Raw genomic sequence first — 17,768 nt, 5'->3', positions numbered from 1 at the left:
ATGGACCAAGGCTTCAGCTTAAATACACTGGTGAGTGTGTGTGTGTGTGTGTGTGTGTGTGTGTGTGTGTGAAGACAAAAATACAATCACTTTAATTATTCTGGTTATTCGTGATAATATCATCACTTAAACATCCTTCCTTCCCTCCTCATCACCTCTCTCTTGATGAATACTAACCTTCCTTCCTTCCTTCCTTCCTTCCTTCCTTCCTTCCTTCCTTCCTTCCTTCCTTCCTTCCTTCCTTCCTTCCTTCCCTCCCTCCTCGTCACCTCTCTCCTCACACTGACCTCGTTCACGTCCTCGTATGTAAATGAGCTGTGGAACAAACGCTGCATTCAGGCTCCTCTGCAGCCGCGGGAAATCTCAGCTGTAAGATGTTTGATGAACGTGGGAGAGGACACTGTGTGTGTTTGCTGCCTCCAGGGGGCGTCGCCCTCTCCTCACACAGTGTGTGTGTGTGTGTGTGTCGTGCAGAAGAAGCTAGCTGCAGAGCCAGATTACACCGACGTGTCGCTAACGGCGGCGGAGCGTGTGCGAGCGCTGGGGAAGATGGGAAACAGCGTGGAGATGAACGAGGACATCGAGCCGCGGCGTTACCTTCGCTCAGGTGTGGAGATGGAGCGCATGGCCGCCGTCTACCTGCAGGAGGGAAGTCTGGAGAACGCCTACGTCCTCTACAACAAGTTCATCACGTGAGGAACCACACACACACACACAGGCTGACCTCTGACCCCTGACCCCTGACCTCTCTGTCTTCAGTCTGTTTGTAGAGAAACTGCCAAGTCACAGAGATTATCAGCAGTGCAGCGTCCCTGAGAAGCAGCTCATCATGAAGGTACAGTGATAATCTGTATAATCTGTATAATCTGTGTAATCTGTGTAATCTGTGTAATCTGTATAATCTGTGTAATCTGTGTAATCTGTATAATCTGTATAATCTGTGTAATCTGTGTAATCTGTATAATCTGTGTAATCTGTGTAATCTGTATAATGTGTGTAATCTGTATAATCTGTATAATCTGTGTAATCTGTGTAATCTGTATAATCTGTGTAATCTGTATAATCTGTATAATCTGTGTAATCTGTGTAATCTGTATAATGTGTGTAATCTGTGTAATCTGTATAATCTGTGTAATCTGAGTTCCTCTGATGAACATAATCCACGTTTGTTTGTGCAGAAACTTCAGGAAGTGGCTTTTCCTCGTAAAGACGAGCTGAAGAAACGTCTGGAGGAGAAATACGGTCGAGAACATCGAGACTTCATCAGCGCTCAGGTGGGTTTGAGTCGACCAATCACAGCGCTTCACCTGTGTGTGTGTGTGATTTACTCACGCCGTGTGATATTAGTTTATTAGATATAATATGTTTAAGTCACGATGTTCAAGTGATGATATTATCACGATATTTAAGTCACGATATTATCACGCTATTTAAGTCACGATATTTAAATCACGATATTATCACGATATTTAAATCACGATATTATCTCGATATTTAAGTCACGATATTATCACAATATTTAAATCACGATATTTAAATCACAATATTTAAATCACGATATTTAAATCACGATGTTATCACGATATTATCACGATATTGTGTGTGTGTGTGTGTGTTCAGAGCCAGGCCACGGTGGTGGTTGGTGGGCGTGGCCAGCAGCTGCAGCACAGGTCCCTATTGGACGAGGACAAAGGGCGACACCTGCTGGTGGAGGGCGAGCGGCAGCGCGTCGCCGATCTGAGACGAATGCAGATCGAGTCTGAACAGTTCAGATACTTCGAGGATCAGCTGAGGAGGCAGGAGCTGGCCAATCACAGAGGACAGGAGGCGGAGCCAAAGAGGGACACCAAAGTGCCTGAGGTGACGGACGGCTCCTGTCGGCCAATCAGAGGTGGCGTCAGATCCCAGGGGGTGGAGCCTAACAGAAACAGAGCTCCTGCTCACATCAGCAGACCAGGAGTACACAGTGAGGACACACACACACACTCACGCACAAACACACACACACACACACACTCACGCACAAACACACACACACCCACTTACACACACACACACACACACACACACACACACATACACACACCCACTCATACACACACACAGACACACACACACTCATACACACACACACACAGACAGACACACACACACACACACAGAGTCTTCATGTTCCTGGGTGTGTTTGTTTTGTGTGCAGCTCAGAGAGTGGATGGTCTGAGGCGGGTGGTGATTCCCAGAGATCTGACTCATCGTTTCTTGTCGCTCGCCGACACAAACACAACGAGAGGAATCGAGACGTGTGGTGTTCTCTGTGGACGACTGGTGAGAGTTCATTCATTCATCACTCATTCATCTATCACTCATTCATCTATCATCCATAATGAGTTTCTGCTGAGTCATGTTGTGATCCTCTCTCTCTCTCTCTCTCTCTCTCTCTCTCGCCCACAGACACATAATGAGTTTCTGCTGAGTCATGTTGTGATCCTCTCTCTCTCTCTCTCTCTCTCTCTCTCTCTCTCTCTCGCCCACAGACACATAATGAGTTTCTGCTGAGTCATGTTGTGATCCTCTCTCTCTCTCTCTCGCCCACAGACACATAATGAGTTTCTGCTGAGTCATGTTGTGATCCTCTCTCTCTCTCTCTCTCTCTCTCGCCCACAGACACATAATGAGTTTCTGCTGAGTCATGTTGTGATCCTCTCTCTCTCTCTCTCTCTCTCTCTCTCTCGCCCACAGACACATAATGAGTTTCTGCTGAGTCATGTTGTGATCCTCTCTCTCTCTCTCTCTCTCGCCCACAGACACATAATGAGTTTCTGCTGAGTCATGTTGTGATCCTCTCTCTCTCTCTCTCTCTCTCTCTCTCGCGCCCACAGACACATAATGAGTTTCTGCTGAGTCATGTTGTGATCCTCTCTCTCTCTCTCTCTCTCGCCCACAGACACATAATGAGTTTCTGCTGAGTCATGTTGTGATCCTCTCTCTCTCTCTCTCTCTCTCTCTCTCTCGCCCACAGACACATAATGAGTTTCTGCTGAGTCATGTTGTGATCCTCTCTCTCTCTCTCTCTCTCTCTCTCTCTCGCCCACAGACACATAATGAGTTTCTGCTGAGTCATGTTGTGATCCTCTCTCTCTCTCTCTCTCTCTCTCTCTCTCTCGCCCACAGACACATAATGAGTTTCTGCTGAGTCATGTTGTGATCCTCTCTCTCTCTCTCTCGCCCACAGACACATAATGAGTTTCTGCTGAGTCATGTTGTGATCCTCTCTCTCTCTCTCTCTCTCTCTCGCCCACAGACACATAATGAGTTTCTGCTGAGTCATGTTGTGATCCTCTCTCTCTCTCTCTCTCTCTCTCTCTCTCGCCCACAGACACATAATGAGTTTCTGCTGAGTCATGTTGTGATCCTCTCTCTCTCTCTCTCTCTCGCCCACAGACACATAATGAGTTTCTGCTGAGTCATGTTGTGATCCTCTCTCTCTCTCTCTCTCTCTCTCTCTCGCGCCCACAGACACATAATGAGTTTCTGCTGAGTCATGTTGTGATCCTCTCTCTCTCTCTCTCTCTCGCCCACAGACACATAATGAGTTTCTGCTGAGTCATGTTGTGATCCTCTCTCTCTCTCTCTCTCTCTCTCTCTCTCGCCCACAGACACATAATGAGTTTCTGCTGAGTCATGTTGTGATCCTCTCTCTCTCTCTCTCTCTCTCTCTCTCTCGCCCACAGACACATAATGAGTTTCTGCTGAGTCATGTTGTGATCCTCTCTCTCTCTCTCTCTCTCTCTCTCTCTCTCTCGCCCACAGACACATAATGAGTTTCTGCTGAGTCATGTTGTGATCCTCTCTCTCTCTCTCTCGCCCACAGACACATAATGAGTTTCTGCTGAGTCATGTTGTGATCCTCTCTCTCTCTCTCTCTCTCTCTCGCCCACAGACACATAATGAGTTTCTGCTGAGTCATGTTGTGATCCTCTCTCTCTCTCTCTCTCTCTCGCCCACAGACACATAATGAGTTTCTGCTGAGTCATGTTGTGATCCTCTCTCTCTCTCTCTCTCTCTCTCGCCCACAGACACATAATGAGTTTCTGCTGAGTCATGTTGTGATCCTCTCTCTCTCTCTCTCTCTCTCTCTCTCGCCCACAGACACATAATGAGTTTCTGCTGAGTCATGTTGTGATCCTCTCTCTCTCTCTCTCTCTCGCCCACAGACACATAATGAGTTTCTGCTGAGTCATGTTGTGATCCTCTCTCTCTCTCTCTCTCTCTCTCTCTCTCTCGCCCACAGACACATAATGAGTTTCTGCTGAGTCATGTTGTGATCCTCTCTCTCTCTCTCTCTCTCTCTCTCTCGCCCACAGACACATAATGAGTTTCTGCTGAGTCATGTTGTGATCCTCTCTCTCTCTCTCTCTCTCTCTCTCTCTCTCGCCCACAGACACATAATGAGTTTCTGCTGAGTCATGTTGTGATCCTCTCTCTCTCTCTCTCTCTCTCTCTCGCCCACAGACACATAATGAGTTTCTGCTGAGTCATGTTGTGATCCTCTCTCTCTCTCTCTCTCTCTCTCTCTCGCCCACAGACACATAATGAGTTTCTGCTGAGTCATGTTGTGATCCTCTCTCTCTCTCTCTCTCTCTCTCGCCCACAGACACATAATGAGTTTCTGCTGAGTCATGTGGTGATCCTCTCTCTCTCTCTCTCTCTCTCTCTCTCGCCCACAGACACATAATGAGTTTCTGCTGAGTCATGTTGTGATCCTCTCTCTCTCTCTCTCTCTCTCTCTCGCCCACAGACACATAATGAGTTTCTGCTGAGTCATGTTGTGATCCTCTCTCTCTCTCTCTCTCTCTCTCTCTCGCCCACAGACACATAATGAGTTTCTGCTGAGTCATGTTGTGATCCTCTCTCTCTCTCTCTCTCTCGCCCACAGACACATAATGAGTTTCTGCTGAGTCATGTTGTGATCCTCTCTCTCTCTCTCTCTCTCTCTCTCTCGCCCACAGACACATAATGAGTTTCTGCTGAGTCATGTTGTGATCCTCTCTCTCTCTCTCTCTCTCTCTCTCGCCCACAGACACATAATGAGTTTCTGCTGAGTCATGTTGTGATCCTCTCTCTCTCTCTCTCTCTCGCCCACAGACACATAATGAGTTTCTGCTGAGTCATGTTGTGATCCTCTCTCTCTCTCTCTCTCTCTCTCTCTCGCCCACAGACACATAATGAGTTTCTGCTGAGTCATGTTGTGATCCTCTCTCTCTCTCTCTCTCTCTCTCTCTCTCTCTCGCCCACAGACACATAATGAGTTTCTGCTGAGTCATGTTGTGATCCTCTCTCTCTCTCTCTCTCTCTCTCTCGCCCACAGACACATAATGAGTTTCTGCTGAGTCATGTTGTGATCCTCTCTCTCTCTCTCTCTCTCTCTCTCGCCCACAGACACATAATGAGTTTCTGCTGAGTCATGTTGTGATCCTCTCTCTCTCTCTCTCTCTCGCCCACAGACACATAATGAGTTTCTGCTGAGTCATGTTGTGATCCTCTCTCTCTCTCTCTCTCTCTCTCTCTCGCCCACAGACACATAATGAGTTTCTGCTGAGTCATGTTGTGATCCTCTCTCTCTCTCTCTCTCTCTCTCTCTCTCGCCCACAGACACATGAGTTTCTGCTGAGTCATGTTGTGATTCTCTCTCTCTCTCTCTCTCTCTCTCTCTCGCCCACAGACACATAATGAGTTTCTGCTGAGTCATGTTGTGATCCTCTCTCTCTCTCACTCTCTCTCGCCCACAGACACATAATGAGTTTCTGCTGAGTCATGTTGTGATCCTCTCTCTCTCTCTCTCTCTCTCGCCCACAGACACATAATGAGTTTCTGCTGAGTCATGTTGTGATCCTCTCTCTCTCTCTCTCTCTCTCTCTCTCGCCCACAGACACATAATGAGTTTCTGCTGAGTCATGTTGTGATCCTCTCTCTCTCTCTCTCTCTCTCTCTCTCTCTCTCTCTCTCTCGCCCACAGACACATAATGAGTTTCTGCTGAGTCATGTTGTGATCCTCTCTCTCTCTCTCTCTCTCTCTCTCTCGCCCACAGACACATAATGAGTTTCTGCTGAGTCATGTTGTGATCCTCTCTCTCTCTCTCTCTCTCTCTCTCTCGCCCACAGACACATAATGAGTTTCTGCTGAGTCATGTTGTGATCCTCTCTCTCTCTCTCTCTCTCTCTCTCTCTCTCTCTCTCTCGCCCACAGACACATAATGAGTTTCTGCTGAGTCATGTTGTGATCCTCTCTCTCTCTCTCTCTCTCTCTCGCCCACAGACACATAATGAGTTTCTGCTGAGTCATGTTGTGATCCTCTCTCTCTCTCTCTCTCTCTCTCTCTCTCTCTCTCGCCCACAGACACATAATGAGTTTCTGCTGAGTCATGTTGTGATCCTCTCTCTCTCTCTCTCTCTCTCTCGCCCACAGACACATAATGAGTTTCTGCTGAGTCATGTTGTGATCCTCTCTCTCTCTCTCTCTCTCTCTCGCCCACAGACACATAATGAGTTTCTGCTGAGTCATGTTGTGATCCCCAAACAGTCATCAGGTCCAGATTTCTGTGACATGGAGAACGTGGAGGAACTGTTCAGTTTCCAGGATCAACACAACCTGCTGACACTGGGCTGGATCCATGTGAGGCTACATGCTACATGCTACATGCTACATGCTACATGCTACATGCTAACACACGCTAGCACAGGCTAAGTGTCTCTGTGCTAATAACACAACACATACTTCAGAGAATTTCAGTTACATTCATGGACATGTGGACACACACACACACACACACACACACACACACACACACTTCATTTGCATGATCAAAAATCACCATGGCAACAGTCTGTGGGCGAGCAACAGATGAGTGAGAGAGAGAGATTGTAACAGAAGGACAGAGGTCTCACTCTGTCTCTGTCTCTGTGGTTTAACCTTATGTGTGTGTGTCTCTCTCTCCATGTGTGTGTGTGTGTGTGTGTGTGTGTCTCTCTCTCGTGTGTGTGTGTCTCCATGTGTGTGTGTGTGTCTCTCGCCATGTGTGTGTGTGTGTCTCTCTCCATGTGTGTGTGTGTGTGTGTGTGTGTGTGTCTCTCCCCATGTGTGTGTGTGTGTGTGTGTGTGTGTGTCTCTCTCCATGTGTGTGTGTGTGTGTGTGTGTAGACTCACCCCACACAGACAGCCTTCCTGTCCAGTGTAGATCTTCACACTCATTGTTCGTATCAGCTGATGTTACCTGAGGCCGTCGCCATCGTCTGCGCTCCCAAACACAACGAGTAGGTCCGCCTCTCACTCCCATGATGCATTTCAGCGTGACCTTCAGTCGCTCACGTGTGTGTGTGTGGTTGTGACTCCGCCCCCTCCCCCCTGCAGCACTGGTGTGTTCAGACTGAGTGGATCAGGGATGAGCGAGGTCTCTGGATGCAGACTCAAAGGTTTCCACCCTCACTCTAAAGAACCTCCTCTCTTCTCTGTGAGTCTGAGCTAATGCTAACCTGGGTGCTAAGCTTAGCTAAGCTAAGCTAAGCTAAGCTAAGTGCACTGATTCACCCACAGCCTCTGTCTTTCTTTCGCCCTCAGGTGTGTAAACATGTGGTGGTGAGGGAGTCAAAGGTCATTCTGCTGGACCTCAGGTGACAGACAGGAGGCGCTGTGAAGCAGGAAGTGAAGCAGGAAGTGACTCAGTGCCTTCTCATGAAGAACATGATGTTTGATGTTTGAAACAAAAACAAAAAAAACTTGTCCTGTTACTGTGAAACTTATATTTTGAAATCCTGAGCTCTGGCCTGTGATTGGTGGAGGAGGATCCAGGACACACCTCCTGACTCAGGGCTGTGACATTATTGTCAGACTCAGAGGAAGTGTTTCCTGTTTCTCACCGTTATTTCAAAATAAAAGACTGTTTTAAATAAAGTCTGTAAATAAATAAACGTTTGTTTCATCACGTTTTTTATCTGACTCACCTGGACTGTGGTCTGAGTCAGGGTCCAGGTCTGGACTGTGGTCTGAGTCAGGGTCCAGGTCTGAATGAAGACAGACTCAGTTTGTCGTATCACAGATCTTTTATTTTGTTAAAGACTCTTATTTTGTTAAACACCTTCTCTACAGCACCATGAGGCCACGCCTCCCAGAGTTAAACCACCATGACATCATCATCCCTCTGTGACATCATCATCCCTCTGTGACATCATCACCATGCGCTTTACTCGTCAAAAAATAAAAAAACTGAACCAACATGGCGGTGGGGAGGGGGCGGGGCTAAAGATGGACGACTCAATTCACAGTTTTCAGGTGAGCAGAGGGGGAGGAGCTCTGAATCATTGAAGGTCTGGAATCATGACATCACTTCCCTTTTTCCAGCCGTTGTTAAAATGAATGAAACAGGAAGTGACATCCTGTGTGAGGGGGCGGGGCTTATCTCAGACCCGTTCGCTCGTGCTCAGTGAGGATTAAAGTAAAGACAGTGCTGGAGCTACAGGTGGCGGGGGGCAGGGGGGCGGGGCAGGGGGCGTGGTCAGGGAGGCTTTAGAAGCACTTGCGGTGGACGATGGACGGCCCCGCCTCGTCGTACTCCTGCTTACTGATCCACATCTGCTGGAAGGTGCTGAGCGACGCTAAGATGGAGCCGCCGATCCACACTGAGTACTTCCTCTCAGGGGGGGCGATGATCTGAGGGCGAGGGGGCGAAGTCAGCTCACAGGTAACAATTACAGTAAAACAACAACAATTCAGAGTTCAAGCTGCAGTCGTTAGCGCCGTCATTTAGTTTTAGTTATAGAAACATCTTAAGGCTAAGTTTTAGTTAGCTTGAGGCTAACCTTTGACTTTCAGGTTAATATTCGTTATCTTTTTGATCGCATTATTGAACATTTTTATCAACGATCATCGATTTTTGCGAACTGTATTTTTATGTGTGCTAGCAGTTAGCAAGCATTCAGTTGACTTGTCTGTTCTGTTAAACTTTAGTGAATTTATTTCAACTAACTTTCAGGTAACTTCTGGTTAGCTCTTTACTAACTTTATTTAACTAAGTTGTTGCTAACTGTAAGAATAAGAACTGTAAGATATTTTTAGCTTTGTTTGGGCTAATGTCCTGCCAGTGTTGCTGTTAGCATCGGGCTCTCTCCAGCTAGCAGGAACCTGTTTGGTGACTTTTTACTGACAGTAGATTTATGCCAAGGGCTAGGGCTACCAGGTGAGCTAATAGGTGAGCTAACGTGTGCTAACCTTGATCTTCATGGTGGTCTGGGCTAGCGCATTGACCTTTGACCTGCAGGCTAACAGGTGAGCTAACGTGTGAGCTAACGTGTGCTCACCTTGATTTTCATGGTGCTCGGAGCTAGCGCATCGACCTTTGACCTGCAGGCTTAGCTGAGCTAACAGCTGAGCTAACGTGTGAGCTAACATGTGCTCACCTTGATCTTCATGGTGCTCGGAGCTAGCGCAGGGACCTTTGACCTGCAGGCTAACGTGTGAGCTAACGTGTGCTAACCTTGATCTTCATGGTGCTCGGAGCTAGCGCAGCGACCTTTGACCTGCAGTCTAACTTGTGAGCTAACATGTGCTAACCTTGATCTTCATGGTGCTCTGGGCTAGCGCAGTGACCTTTGACCTGCAGGCTAAGCTGAGCTAACAGCTGAGCTAACGTGTGCTCACCTTGATCTTCATGGGCCTTGGAGCTAGCACAGTGACCTTTGACCTGCAGGCTAACGTGTGAGCTAACGTGTGCTAACCTTGATCTTCATGGTGCTCGGGGCTAGCGCAGTGACCTTTGACCTGCAGGCTAACAGCTGAGCTAACAGCTGAGCTAACGTGTGAGCTAACGTGTGCTCACCTTGATCTTCATGGTGCTCGGAGCTAGCGCAGTGACCTTTGACCTGCAGGCTAACAGCTGAGCTAACGTGTGAGCTAACAGCTGAGCTAACAGGTGAGCTAACGTGTGAGCTAACGTGTGCTCACCTTGATCTTCATGGTGCTCGGGGCTAGCGCAGTGACCTTTGACCTGCAGGCTAACAGCTGAGCTAACAGCTGAGCTAACGTGTGAGCTAACGTGTGCTCACCTTGATCTTCATGGTGCTCGGAGCTAGCGCAGTGACCTTTGACCTGCAGGCTAACAGCTGAGCTAACGTGTGAGCTAACAGCTGAGCTAACAGGTGAGCTAACGTGTGAGCTAACGTGTGCTCACCTTGATCTTCATGGTGCTCGGGGCTAGCGCAGTGATCTCCTTCTGCATGCGGTCGGCGATGCCCGGGTACATGGTGGTTCCTCCTGACAGCACGTTGTTAGCGTACAGGTCTTTGCGGATGTCGATGTCACACTTCATGATGCTGTTGTACGTCGTCTCGTGGATACCAGCTGACTCCATCCCTGAGGACAGAGGACAGAGGACGAGGGGGGTTAGCGGAGGTCAGAGGGTCAGACTGAAGGACAGATGGACACATGTCTCACCAATGAAGGACGGCTGGAAAAGTGTCTCCGGGCAGCGGAACCTCTCGTTGCCGATGGTGATGACCTGTCCATCAGGAAGCTCGTAGCTCTTCTCCAGAGAAGACGACGTAGCCGCCGTCCCCATCTCGTTCTCAAAGTCCAACGCCACGTAACACAACTTCTCCTTGATGTCGCGGACGATTTCTCTCTCAGCTGAGGACACACAACAGAGACGGTGAGACAAACGTGGACACGGAGACGAGCGGCTGAGACACCGGAGACGTCCTCCGTCGTACCCGTGGTGACGAAGCTGTAGCCTCGCTCTGTCAGGATCTTCATGAGGTAGTCGGTCAGGTCACGTCCAGCCAGGTCCAACCTCATGATGGCGTGAGGCAGAGCGTAACCCTCGTAGATCGGGACGTTGTGGGTGACGCCGTCTCCAGAGTCCAGGACGATACCTGGAGGACGCAGTCAGTCACGTGACTCTGTCACATGACTCTGTGAGTGACAGTGAGTGGGCGTGGTCTAAGCACTAACCTGTGGTGCGTCCTGAGGCGTACAGAGACAGGACGGCCTGAATGGCCACGTACATGGCAGGAACGTTAAAGGTCTCAAACATGATCTGTGCACACAAGAAAACAGTAACTTATTATTATATTATTGTAACATTATAACATGTTTAACGTCATTATAATGTCATTATAACATGTTTAACATCACTATAACATGTTTAACATCATTATCACGTCGTTATAACATATTCAACATCATTATAACGTCATTATAACAAGTTTAACATCGTTATAACATATTTAACATCATCATAACGTCGTTATAACATATTCAACATCATTATAACGTCATTATAACATGTTTAACATCATTATAACGTCATTATAACATATTTGACATCATTATAACATCATTATAACATGTTTAACATCATTATAACGTCATTATAACATGTTTAACATCATTATAACGACATTATAACATGTTTAACATCATTATAACATATTTAACATCATCATAACGTCGTTATAACATATTCAACATCATTATAACGTCATTATAACATGTTTAACATCATTATAACGTCATTATAACATGTTGAACATCATTATAACGTCATTATAACATGTTTAACATCATTATAACAACATTATAACATATTTAACATCATAATAACGTCATTATAACATGTTTAACATCATTATAATGTCATTATAACATATTTAACATCATTATAACGTCATTATAACATATTTAACATCATTATAACGTCATTATAACATATTTAACATCACTATAACATGTTTAACATCCTTATAACGACATTGTAACATGTTTAACATCGTTATTATGACATTATAACATGTTTGACGTCATTATAATGACATAACATGTTTAACATCATTATAACGTCATTATAAGATTTAACATCATTATAACGTCATTATAACATGTTTAACATCATTATAACGACATTATAACATGTTTAACATCATTATAACGCCATTATTACATATTTAACATCATTATAACATATTTAACATCATTATAACATGTTTAACATCATTATAACGATATTATAACATGTTTAACATCATTATAACGACATAACATGTTTAACATCATTATAACGTCATTATAAGATATTTAACATCATTATAACGTCATTAAAACATATTTAACATCATTATAACATGTTTAACATCATTATAACGTCATTATAAGATATTTAACATCATTATAACGTCATTAAAACATATTTAACATCATTATAACATGTTTAACATCATTATAACGTCATTATAAGATATTTAACATCATTATAACGTCATTATAACATATTTAACATCATTATAACATGTTTAACATCATTATAACGTCATTATAAGATATTTAACATCATTATAACGTCATTATAACATATTTAACATCATTATAACATCATTATAACATATTTAACATCATTATAACGTCATTATAACATATTTAACATCATTATAACGTCATTATAACATATTTAACATCATTATAACATGTTTAACATCATTATAACGTCATTATAAGATATTTAACATCATTATAACGTCATTATAAGATATTTAACATCATTATAACGTCATTATAACATATTTAACATCATTATAACATGTTTAACATCATTATAACGTCATTATAACATGTTCAAACGTCATTATAATGACATAATATGTTTTAAAACATTATAACGACATAAAAGTAGTATTGAGTGTTATATAGTGTGTAGTATTGTTGTACAGTGCAGTACAGTGTAGTACAATATAGTAGAGTGTACTACAGTGTAGTAAAGTGTAGTACAGAGTGCAGTACAGTGCAGTACAGAGTGCAGTATAGTGTAGTACAGTGCAGTACAGAGTGCAGTATAGTGTACTACAGTGTAGTACAGTGTAGTACAGAGTGCAGTACAGTGCAGTACAATGCAGTACAGTGCAGTACAGTGCAGTACACAGTGCAGTACAGAGTGCAGTACAGAGTACTACAGTGTAGTACAGCGTGCAGTACAGTGCAGTACAGTGTAGTACAGAGTGCAGTACAGAGTACTACAGTGTAGTACAGAGTGCAGTACAGTGTAGTACAGAGTGCAGTACAGTGCAGTACAGTGTAGTACAGAGTGCAGTACAGTGCAGTACAGTGTAGTACAGTGTAGTACAGAGTGCAGTACAGAGTACTACAGTGTAGTACAGAGTGCAGTACAGTGTAGTACAGTGCAGTGCAGTACAGTGTAGTACAGAGTGCAGTACAGTGCAGTACAGTGCAGTACAGTGTAGTACAGTGTAGTACAGAGTGCAGTACAGAGTACTACAGTGTAGTACAGAGTGCAGTACAGTGTAGTACAGTGCAGTACAGTGCAGTACAGAGTACTACAGTGTAGTACAGAGTGCAGTACAGTGCAGTACAGTGTAGTACAGAGTGCAGTACAGAGTACTACAGTGTAGTACAGAGTGCAGTACAGTGTAGTACAGAGTGCAGTACAGTGCAGTACAGTGTAGTACAGAGTGCAGTACAGTGCAGTACAGTGTAGTACAGTGTAGTACAGAGTGCAGTACAGAGTACTACAGTGTAGTACAGAGTGCAGTACAGTGTAGTACAGTGCAGTGCAGTACAGTGTAGTACAGAGTGCAGTACAGTGCAGTACAGTGCAGTACAGTGTAGTACAGTGTAGTACAGAGTGCAGTACAGAGTACTACAGTGTAGTACAGAGTGCAGTACAGTGTAGTACAGTGCAGTACAGTGCAGTACAGAGTACTACAGTGTAGTACAGAGTGCAGTACAGAGTACTACAGTGTAGTACAGAGTGCAGTACAGAATACTACAGTGCAGTACAGAGTGCAGTACAGAATACTACAGTGTAGTACAGAGTGCAGTACAGAATACTACAGTGTAGTGCAGAGTGCAGTACAGTGCAGTACAGAATACTACAGTGTAGTACAGAGTGCAGTACAGTGTAGTACAGTGCAGTACAGTGCAGTACAGAGTACTACAGTGTAGTACAGAGTGCAGTACAGAGTACTACAGTGTAGTACAGAGTGCAGTACAGAATACTACAGTGCAGTACAGAGTGCAGTACAGAATACTACAGTGTAGTACAGAGTGCAGTACAGAGTACTACAGTGTAGTGCAGAGTGCAGTACCTGTGTCATCTTCTCTCTGTTAGCTTTAGGGTTGAGTGGAGCTTCAGTCAGAAGAGTAGGATGTTCTTCAGGAGCAACTCTGAGCTCGTTATAGAACGAGTGATGCCAGATCTGACCAATCACAGAGCACACAGTTATGACAGGGTTATTACACTGAGGACATGGAGGACACTCTGAGGACACTCTGAGGACACTCTGAGGACACTCTGAGGACACTCTGAGGTATGACAGGGTTATTACACTGAGGACATGGAGGACACACTGAGGACACTCTGAGGACACATAGAGGACAATCTGAGGACACACTGAGGACACTCTGAGGACACATAGAGGACACTCTGAGGACACAGTGAGGACACTCTGAGGACACTCTGAGGACACATAGAGGACAATCTGAGGACACACTGAGGACACTCTGAGGACACATAGAGGACACTCTGAGGACACAGTGAGGACACACTGAGGACACTCTGAGGACACATAGAGGACAATCTGAGGACACACTGAGGACACTCTGAGGACACATAGAGGACACTCTGAGGACACAGTGAGGACACTTTGAGGACACTCTGAGGACACATAGAGGACAATCTGAGGACAGACAGAGGACACTGTGAGGACACTGTGAGGACAGACAGAGGACACTGTGAGGACACTGTGAGGACACTGTGAGGACAGGTGTCTCACCTTCTCCATGTCGTCCCAGTTGGTGATGATTCCATGTTCAATGGGATATTTCAGAGTGAGGATTCCTCTCTTACTCTGAGCCTCGTCACCCACGTAACTGTCCTTCTGTCCCATTCCCACCATCACTCCCTGAGGACAGACATGGACACATGGACACAGTTAGTGTCTCACTCTACACCTGTGTGTGTGTGTGTGTGTGTGTGTGTGTGTGGGGGGGGGGGGTCACCTGGTGCCTGGGTCGGCCCACGATGGAGGGGAAGACGGCCCTGGGGGCGTCGTCCCCGGCAAACCCAGCTTTACAGAGACCAGATCCATTATCACAGACCAGAGCGGTGCTTTCTTCATCATCACACATGACTGCAGGGGGCGCTGTGGTCCAACAACAACAACAACAACACTACGACGACACCGACTCTCTGTGGAGAGAGAAAAAAACACACAAAAAGACAGGTCATGTGACTGTTTGTGACAGGAAGTGACATCATCATCTTCATCATCATCATCATCATCTTCATCATCATCATCATCATCATCATCTTCATCATCAGAAAACACAAAAATATAATCACGTTTGTTTCATTTGAAAAATAAAAGACGAGAGAAGAAGAAAAAAGCAGCGTCAACACGACCAAATATGGAGCGGTGGCCACACCCCCTCACCCCCCCCCCCCCTCATCCAAACGACCACTGCCCTTCACTGAAGGTACAAAGCATTCTGGGAAAACTTCCTAATTAGGTCATGAAGCAGAGTTCTGACTTTGTTTGGAATCTGAGTTCACCTCGCACGCCCACCTCTTTTCTCCTCTCTCTCTCTCTCTCTCTCTCCCTCTCTCTCTCTCCCTCTCTCTCTCTCTCTCTCTCTCTCTCTCTCTCTCTCTCTCTCTCTCTCCCTCTCTCTCTCCCTCTCTCTCTCTCCATCTCTTTGCTCCATATTTAGTCATGAAGTCAGTTTGTGTTTGGCTGTTTCAGCCTGAGATAATGTGTGTGTGTGTGTGTGTGTGTGTGTCAGTTATATCAATAACAGACCTCATCAATATGATCAATAACGTCCTGATCATCATCACAACACAAACAAAGAGTGTCCCTCTGAGGCCTCTGTAGTGTGTGTGTGTGTGTGTGTGTGTGTGTGTGTGTGTGTGTGTGTGTGTGTGTGTAGAGATGATCAGAGAACATCATCATCATCATCATCATCATCATCAGACAAAAGAAAAACAGAGAGAAAATGACTGGATTGACCTGGAGTTCAAAGGTCAACAGGTGAGACATGCAGAGGAAGAAGAGGAGGAGGAGGAGGTGAGGTCTCCTGAAGGAGGTGAAGCAGGAGGTGAGGTCTCCTGAAGCAGGAGGTGAGGTCTCCTGAAGGAGGTGAAGGAGGAGGTGAGGTCTCCTGAAGGAGGAGGTGAGGTCTCCTGAAGGAGGTGAAGGAGGAGGTGAGGTCTCCTGAAGGAGGTGAAGGAGGAGGTGAAGGAGGAGGTGAGGTCTCCTGAAGCAGGAGGTGCTGCTCTTACCTGAACAGTGAAGGAGGTGCAGGGAGGTGATGAGGACAGGACAGAAGTGAGAGTCTGGACTGATGTTTCTGACTTTATCAACTCTCCTCCTCCTCCATCACTCTCTCCATCCCAAACATGGCCATGGCCTCCTCCTCTCCTCCTCCTCTCCTCCTCTTCCTCCTCTCCTCCTCTCCTCCTCCTCCTCTCCTCTCTCTCCTCAGCTTGATTCCTTATAGGGCCGGCCCTGAGGGAAACAGCCAATCAGACGACTCCTGTGTCTGTAAACTGTCTCCATCGTTCACTGCATTCTTTCAACAGACAGAGACACAGATATATATGTTTATATATATATATATGTACATATATATATATATATATATATAAAAACATATATACATGTAAAAGTAAAGTTTTGTATTATTTTAATTGTATTATAATATGTATATATGTATATATATGTATATATATATACATATATATATATCTTGTTATTTCAGCTCATAATCCTAAAAATGTGATCTTGTCGTCGTGAAATCAAAGACACTGACGTTGAGGTCAAAGGTCAAAGGTCACTCCTCAAACTCGAACTTATGACTCTTTTATTCTGAAAGTCACTCTTTAAACGTCTCAAACAGGAAACTGTGAATGAATGAATGACATTGAGCTGCTGCTGCTAATGCTAATGCTAATGCTAACTTACAAACTGTTATGATTGACAACAGCAAACATGGTGTAAAACACCTATTACACACACACACACACACACACACACACACACACACCATCTACATGTCTTTAACATATTGTGGCCTTAATGTCCCCACAAGGAAAAATGTCCCCACATAAAAGGTGTTTTGCCATAGGTTGGTCCTCACAAGCATTTAAAGACAAGAGCACACACACACATATTCTCACACAGCAGTCTTACTGAGGACACTCAGATATATAATGCATTCCTGAGCCACTTAACCTTAACTTAAACTTAAACTTAAACTTAAACTTAACTTTAACTTTAACTTTAACTTTAACCTTAACTTTAACCTCAACTTTTACTTTAACTTTAACTTTAACCTTAACTTTAACCTTAACTTTAACTTGTACCTTAACTTTAACCTTAACTTTAACTTTAACTTTTACTTTAACTTTAACTTTAACCTTAACTTTAACCTTAACTTTAACTTGTACCTTAACTTTAACCTTAACTTTAACCTTAACTTTAACTTTAACTTAACCTTAAACTTAACTTTAACCTTAACTTTAACCTTAACTTTAACTTTAACCTTGACTTTAACTTTAACCTTAACTTTAACTTTAACTTTAACTTTAACTTAACCTTAAACTTAAACTTAACTTTAACCTTAACTTTAACCTTAACTTTAACTTTAACCTTGACTTTAACTTTAACCTTAACTTTAACCTTAACTTTAACTTTAACTTTAACTTTAACCT

General features: G+C 44.6%; 2 protein-coding genes across 2 annotated transcripts; one reads left to right on the top strand and one right to left on the bottom strand.

Annotated features, from left to right (window-relative positions):
- stambpl1 (STAM binding protein-like 1) lies at positions 1 to 7,672 on the top strand (the record flags this gene model as incomplete). The annotated part of the gene is made up of 10 exons (XM_083904569.1): positions 1 to 30; positions 475 to 692; positions 760 to 835; positions 1,179 to 1,274; positions 1,621 to 1,966; positions 2,201 to 2,325; positions 6,536 to 6,673; positions 7,199 to 7,311; positions 7,409 to 7,508; positions 7,616 to 7,672. 10 exons carry the CDS (start codon positions 1 to 3, stop codon positions 7,670 to 7,672), a joined length of 1,299 nt encoding a protein of 432 aa, XP_083760695.1.
- A 445-nt stretch (positions 7,673 to 8,117) lies between these two features.
- acta2 (actin alpha 2, smooth muscle) lies at positions 8,118 to 16,397 on the bottom strand. Its single transcript, XM_083904568.1, has 9 exons — positions 16,338 to 16,397; positions 15,056 to 15,245; positions 14,830 to 14,958; positions 14,143 to 14,253; positions 11,000 to 11,084; positions 10,759 to 10,920; positions 10,484 to 10,675; positions 10,221 to 10,402; positions 8,118 to 8,704 (listed from the first exon to the last, which is right to left on the bottom strand). Exons 2-9 carry the CDS (start codon positions 15,182 to 15,184, stop codon positions 8,561 to 8,563), a joined length of 1,134 nt encoding a protein of 377 aa, XP_083760694.1. The 5' UTR covers positions 15,185 to 15,245; positions 16,338 to 16,397; the 3' UTR covers positions 8,118 to 8,560.
- Positions 16,398 to 17,768: the final 1,371 nt, after the last annotated feature.

Source organism: Microchirus variegatus (assembly GCF_963457635.1).
Source record: "Microchirus variegatus genome assembly, chromosome: 18".
NCBI lineage: Eukaryota > Metazoa > Chordata > Actinopteri > Pleuronectiformes > Soleidae > Microchirus > Microchirus variegatus.
This window is presented reverse-complemented; position numbering and strand designations above follow the sequence as displayed.

Bases quoted from the DNA above. Each gene is read 5' to 3' on its own strand.
- acta2 (XM_083904568.1), bottom strand. From the start codon at position 15,184: ATGTGTGATGATGAAGAAAGCACCGCTCTGGTCTGTGATAATGGATCT. The intron at 14,254-14,829 runs GTGAGACACCTG...GTGATTGGTCAG, and splicing joins ACTGGGACGACATGGAGAAG to ATCTGGCATCACTCGTTCTA. The intron at 10,921-10,999 runs GTTAGTGCTTAG...TGCGTCCTCCAG, and splicing joins CGCCTCAGGACGCACCACAG to GTATCGTCCTGGACTCTGGA.